The following is a 6,251-nucleotide window of genomic DNA, read 5'->3' as shown; positions in this document are numbered from 1 at the left end:
GAGTTACTAATCACTTTCATTTTGGGGGGAGTAGCTAATAATATTGTCATGGGCCGCGGGTAAATATTTGTCACTAACCCTAACACGCGACAATTTACCCATGACCTGTAACAATAATTAGATTCTCCCCATTTTTGGTATATGGTGGATTGAAACTTGAAGCCTCTGCGAGGATAGGAAGATTACATCATAACACAAAAAGTCGATTATAAACCAGGGTATGAAATTAAATGAGCTGATTTTGTTTTACATGATTGTTTTATTTTCATACTTTTTTTTAAAAGATGCATTTCCTTATGATACTACTATTTACAATATTTATTATTTGCAAAATAAATTTCTAGCTGAAATAACTTCACACAAACTGTCACATATAAATAACAATATATACCAGTCTGTAAACAAAATGTTCTGACTCTATGCAGGATGGTAGGACTGATGCTGGTTATATGAAAATATGACTATAAAGGCATACACTCACATAGTCAAAATTGAAATCTTTTAGTTCCATTTGTTTTGGTTAAAAGTTCTTTTTAAACTCACACTATTTAGAACCCATCAAACAACAGTTACTTTACTTTAAAATTCTACCATCAACCCTGGGGGAGGGGAGGTACTGCTTGGATCCTTTGGTACGGGTATGTCCCATTTTCTAAACCCTTACGCTCTATTCAAATTGTGTCATTTTCCATACCCATTTTTAGACCTGGCACAGTACTGGTACATCAAGCGCTATCAACATGAAATGGACCTTTTGGTTTGCCTTTGTTCTTTTCCTCTCTATTTTGTCAGAAGACAAAAAGATACAAATATTTGAGCTTATATGTCAACATTCCCAATTTTTGAGCAAAAGAATGACAATCTATACCAGTTTTCTGACCAAAATTAATCATACCTGTTTTGGTCGCACATACCTACAAAGCTTACTCATAAAATAAGTTATCTTTTTTGTATAACTTCCAACAACAAAAAAAGACAATTAGACAAATTTTACCAAAGAGGCTCAATCTGATCTAGTACTGCTATATATCAAAGCTTGATTGTTGAATTAAATATATGGCTATACACCGAGATTTTCTACACTGCTGTTGTAGGTTGAATACTTAATTTTTCTCCTCTTGACTTGTTGCTTGTTTATTTGTAATGGTCACAGTTGGTTGAACATTTTCAATTGCTTCTTGATTGTCACTGTAATTCCCAGGACCACCTTCTGTAACAATTATAACTTTAGGTGGGGCCAAACTTGACAGATCGTTATCGTCATCAACCTCTTCTCCATCTGGGTTAATATCCATTTTATCATCTTCTGTTCTTGAATCAGACATCTTATCCTTCACTGGTGCAACGACATCATCGTCTTCTTCTGTTTCCGTTTTTGTGTTGTTGGATTCTTTATTTACATCTTCAGATTCCTTCAAAGTTTCTGGCTCTACCATAACATTACTGGATTTTGATTTTGCAGAGCCTGGTCTTGAGTTAGGGGGTGGTAAGGGTGTCATTTCATAATGTTCTTCTTCCTTTTTATCATCCACACAGTGCGAAAATAAGCTTGGATCATTTGGATCAACATCAAAAGTCAAAACATTACTTCCATTTTTTTTGCTCAGACTTTCCTTGGAAACATTATTATCTAATCGCGAGGTAGATTTGGGAGTCCTCTTCCTTCGCTGGGACTTCCCAGTATGCAAATGTTTCCGTGTTCCACTAACACTCCCCTCCTCTGGATCACAAAACTCTGACTGCTCTGCAAGAGTCAGAAGCTTTAACCTGTTATCCACCATAAAATTCGTCTTCCTTCCCACATTTGGAATGGACGGCAAATGTGGTTGAAGAAGGTAAGTAGATGGCTCCGACGGCAAAGTTGCATTTGCGTGGTGTACAATCTTTGCAATGTCTTTGTCACTCAATAAAGGCGGCATCACAAAGAAGTGATGATAATTATTATGTTCCTGTTTCTTGGTCCCTGGTTTGCTCATCAAAGGCTTCCCTGATACAGGACTAAGTTCGGGTTTTTCCTTCGCACGTAAGGCCTTGTGTTTCGCCTCTTTCCTCAAGTTTATATTTCTCGCTGGAAAGTTTTGAGCTTGGGAAGGATCTGAGGTTTCAAAGTTTCGAATCATTGGTCGTTTTCGCGGGTACGTGATCTGTTTGAGTCGTTCCATCGCGTTGATAAGATTGTGTTGTTCACGGTGGATCAATTCGTCTTGAAGTTTGCGAATCTGTACAAAATAGTGCGCTTGCTTTTCGCAGCCAGTTTTTGTGTCTTGGAACCACGGCTTTTCCAATAAAGGACTGTTACTATAAGAAGACGTCCTCGACGACATGATGATTTGAAAAACGTGAAAATCCCTCCGATCCACTTGAAAGCTCTAGAATTAGAAGACAGTTCGATTACCAATCATTGTACCATAGAAGCTTCGTAACTGTTACTGTGGAATAGACTTTGTTAAACAGTTTCTGAGCTTGGGTATTGATTATGAATCGTTCTGAAGCATAAACTTTTACAATTTTGACAAAAAGTCAATTATGGTTCATGTGATCTGTTGCTATAGAAACGAAGCATAATTTTTTTGGTAACCGCTGAAAAGTACTCTGGGATAGCTTGTAAAATGGCGGCTAAAAGGGCAAACAATTTCAGTCGACAAACTTTTCGCTAACTCTCTTCAGAGAGCCACAGATCTTCGTTTTAGATTTAACAGATAATTCTGCGGAGAATTAGTCTTTCGAGCTACCGAGAAAACATTAAGAAAAGGTCAAAGATTTTGTTAGTAATTCTCGTCAAGTCACTGGCAGAAAATTTCCAAGATGACGGCTGGAATGATCAAAGTACCAAGTATTATGCCTTTGCGAGTTCCTCTGGGAGGAGCTGGAAGGAAAAATATGATAGACACTCACACTCCAATAGAGCTTCGTTCAGAAACGCCAGGCACATTGATTTATTACACGATAAACGGAATGAAGCCCGAACCTTTCAAGCAAATTGGAATCAAGTGCACGTACAAATACAACAAACCGTTTGTTTTGGGGCCTGGAAAACGCACGGTTAAAGCAATGGCTACGTCGGGCGATGGCACGAGAGAGAGCTCCATCGTCACTAAGACATTCCTGGTTGAAGAGCCAGAAGGCAGAGACGAGTTAAGGGATGATGTTTCTGAGCTTCAACAAAGCATGTCTTCGTCCACTGGGAACTTAAGAGAATCATCTGGCACTCTGTTTGGTCAGATTCTTGAGAGCTCCAAAGGGACAAAGCTGAAGACTTCAGAGGCTTGGGGTGCGGAGGGTAGTTCTAAGCGATTCCTTACTTCAACACCTGATAACTGGGAAGATGTGAAAGGCTCAGATTACAGAAAACCCAGGAGTGAGCCAAGGTTTACGACATCAAGGTTTGGCTCAAATCAAGCGACTGTGGGTACCCTTGATCAGTCAGTCTCTCAGGTTGATGGTGAGCTGAGAGACAGGCGCGGCCCAGAGAACAGAGTTCAAGCAAGTAAGATTCAGCAACAGACAGATTTTTTGAAGTGTATCTACTGCATGGCACCAAGGCCTTCTGATCCTTATGCAAGGTTTTGCTCTGAATGTGGATCTCCAATTCCTCCTTTACCGTCATCAAGACTACCTCCTCCAGAAGGCGGACAGCTTGGTATGTGTGTTTCCTGCCACTCATTGGTGCCGCTGAACACTCCTACTTGCATTATCTGTGAAGCACCAATTTCACCTCAACGTCAACCACAGGCAACCAAGAAACTGGCACATAAATTGATGTGCGCAGTATGTGGTACAGGTAACCCACCTGATTTAAAAGTTTGTGTTACCTGTGAAGCGAGACTTCCTTATAATGCAAAACAAATGTTTACTGGAACAAGTGCTCCTCCAATGCCAAAGGACTCTATAAGCAGCGTCATGACTTGTTCCAAATGTTCCCGTGTAAATAGCAGCGATGCTCGCTTTTGTGATTGGTGTGGATCTAAACCACAGCCTTACCAAAGCCCTTTGATCTGTTCTCAGTGTCAGGCTTCAAACAGTGCATTTGCCAGGTTCTGTAATACTTGTGGTTGTGGCATAGAACCTCCACCACGAATATCAAGGCAAAGTTCTGGAAGTGTTATTGGGACCATAGTCGAGAGAGGAAGCATTCATTCTATGGTGGGAAGATCAGACAACGCTACTTGGTTACCTGTTTCTATTCCTTCAACTCCGGCAGAAAGAGCAGATAAAGGTATTAAAATATTGTAGAGCTTCAGCTTTTTAGCGCCTTACAGCATCAGGAAGATAATATGATTGGAGTCGCTTCCAGTTAAATGGTTACATTTGCTTGTGATCTCATCCACAGACTCAAAAAATAGAACTACTTTTGACATCAAAATGAACAGCATTGCCATCCTCGAAAACCTAGTGGCATATATTTGGTGTGAGGGAAAATCAATCTGGGCAAGAAAAATTTCAGCGAAATATAAAAAATCAAACAGAGAAATATGTGCATTAGTTTTCCACTTTCTCTAACTTTTCTTTGTCAGTATTTTTCTTGCCTGTATTGACTCTCCCTCACCCCAATTATCTGTCCCCGGGTCTCCAAGAATGAACCATTTTAGGAAGGTACTACTGCTCAATAGCTTTTAATTAATCACCCATACCCTGTAAAGTTAAAACCACCACAAATTACCAAAGGAAGAATTTGAATAGTGTAGCAACTTGTTCCTTTTAGGTATGCCTCTTTTAGATGTCTCTCTCTTTGGAGCCTAGACAGCTGGCTTGGAAAAAGAGACAACTGTTCATAAACAATACCCCAAGACTGTTGCCTAAAAAAGATTTCAAGGAGCCCACAAGGCCAAAACCCAAGAAATTAGGAACCCAACATGTGAAAATATTAGGTGCTACTGCAAAACATTTAGTTGCCCAGAGCAATATCTTGGGCACCTGGGGGCTACTGGCCTCCTGTTAGACAACAGCCTTGTACCCAGTGGCAATCATATCTTAGAGCTTTTTGCTGACATTACAAACAGTTTTCAAAGATTTGTCAGTATTCGACACTAACTTTCCTGCTAAATTGCCCTTTGGGCAACCAGGTCTCTATTTTTTGTTGCCTAGCGTATTTTTTGGTTGCCCAAAAAATCGCCGGCTCGCGAATACAAAGCGTAAATTTGGCCGTTTGGAGCCTGGGTACGGTAAATTTACCAACATTCTTTGTGGGTTAAAAAAACATGGCGGCCATGATTTTGTGCACAGTGTTTCGTGCTCATTTCGTTGTATCTTGTTCAAACTAATATGTATCTTTTTTCGATCTACGGCTAACGGGTATGAAAATATCCCAAGGTAGGTACCCATATTAACACAATCAATAAATTGACGGCAAAGAGTTTTCAATTCGCTTTATTTCCTGCTGGACACACTGTGGACAGGAGCAAAACATCTGCTTGCCCGATCAGGCAACTTTTACCGTAGTTTTACTTGCCCATTGAATCATTTTACTTGCCTTGGGCAATCGGGCAAGCGTTAGTGTCGAACACTGTTTGTCTGTAGCAGCCGCGAACTGCTACTAAAAATAGTTTGCGGGAAATACCGGGAAATGGCTATGGAAAGTTCAAAACACGACTGGACGCTTTCTGGCACAGCTATGTCCCCCAATTTTTTTTCTTAAAATCCTTTTTTTAGTGCCAAAAGTTTCCAATTCATGAATCTTTTAGAAGCGATGTTTTATGAAAATTATTTGACATCAGGTTTCCATACAAACACTATTATTTCAAGACGTGTTTGCCTACTCATCAAAATGGCATTGAAAACCATGATATGGCCTATTTAAAATAAAAACAAGCGATGGTAATGTTGACTAATTTTTCGATGATTCCATGTCATCATTTTCAAATTCATCTAAGTCGGATTATGCGGGTTAGTTATACAGTGAAAAACGTGCAAAAGTTAGATAATGGTCCTTGTTGTTGTGGACTGTTTATTTTTGTGTTGGTTATCACCCAAACCTTTGCTTTCCGAATTTGCCTGTGCTAAACTTCACCTAAAACACTGGTTGGTAGAAGTGAGAGTTTTTTGCATCCATGGAGGAAAAGAAGATCTTAGCAAGAGCTATTGAAATCTCAAAGAAAATGAGGGTTAACCATGCATTTTTTAGAGATAATTTAAGCATAGTTAGTAAGCAACAATAATTCCAAAAAGCATTAAAATGCACAATGATATATAGCATTGTTTTCAAAATGGAAGCTTAATTATCTCTGAAAAATGCAAGGTAACCCCCATTTTCT

General features: G+C 39.4%; 2 protein-coding genes across 4 annotated transcripts in view; one reads left to right on the top strand and one right to left on the bottom strand.

The window, feature by feature from the left end:
• Positions 1 to 209: 209 nt before the first annotated feature.
• LOC146455129 (uncharacterized) lies at positions 210 to 2,514 on the bottom strand. The gene has a single exon (XM_085094794.1). It carries the CDS (start codon positions 2,322 to 2,324, stop codon positions 1,104 to 1,106), a length of 1,221 nt encoding a protein of 406 aa, XP_084950920.1. The 5' UTR covers positions 2,325 to 2,514; the 3' UTR covers positions 210 to 1,103.
• An 85-nt stretch (positions 2,515 to 2,599) lies between these two features.
• LOC146455122 (double zinc ribbon and ankyrin repeat-containing protein 1-like) overlaps positions 2,600 to 6,251 on the top strand; it is a 69,346-nt gene continuing 65,694 nt past the window's right edge. For all 3 annotated transcript variants that reach the window (XR_014859115.1, XR_014859114.1, XM_085094780.1), the window contains exon 1: positions 2,600 to 4,216. Coding sequence is in view for 1 of the 3 variants with exons in the window: in XM_085094780.1 (XP_084950906.1) it covers positions 2,806 to 4,216 (1,411 nt within the window). In the remaining 2 variants the exon portion in view is untranslated. The remainder of the gene's footprint in view (positions 4,217 to 6,251) is intronic.

Source organism: Pavona decussata, unplaced genomic scaffold (genome assembly GCF_977016875.1).
Source record: "Pavona decussata unplaced genomic scaffold, jaPavDecu1.1 SCAFFOLD_286, whole genome shotgun sequence".
In the NCBI taxonomy this organism is placed as follows: Eukaryota; Metazoa; Cnidaria; class Anthozoa; order Scleractinia; family Agariciidae; genus Pavona; species Pavona decussata.
This window is presented reverse-complemented; position numbering and strand designations above follow the sequence as displayed.

Coding starts and splice junctions, on each gene's coding strand:
- LOC146455129 (XM_085094794.1), bottom strand. CDS start 2,324: ATGTCGTCGAGGACGTCTTCTTATAGTAACAGTCCTTTATTGGAAAAG.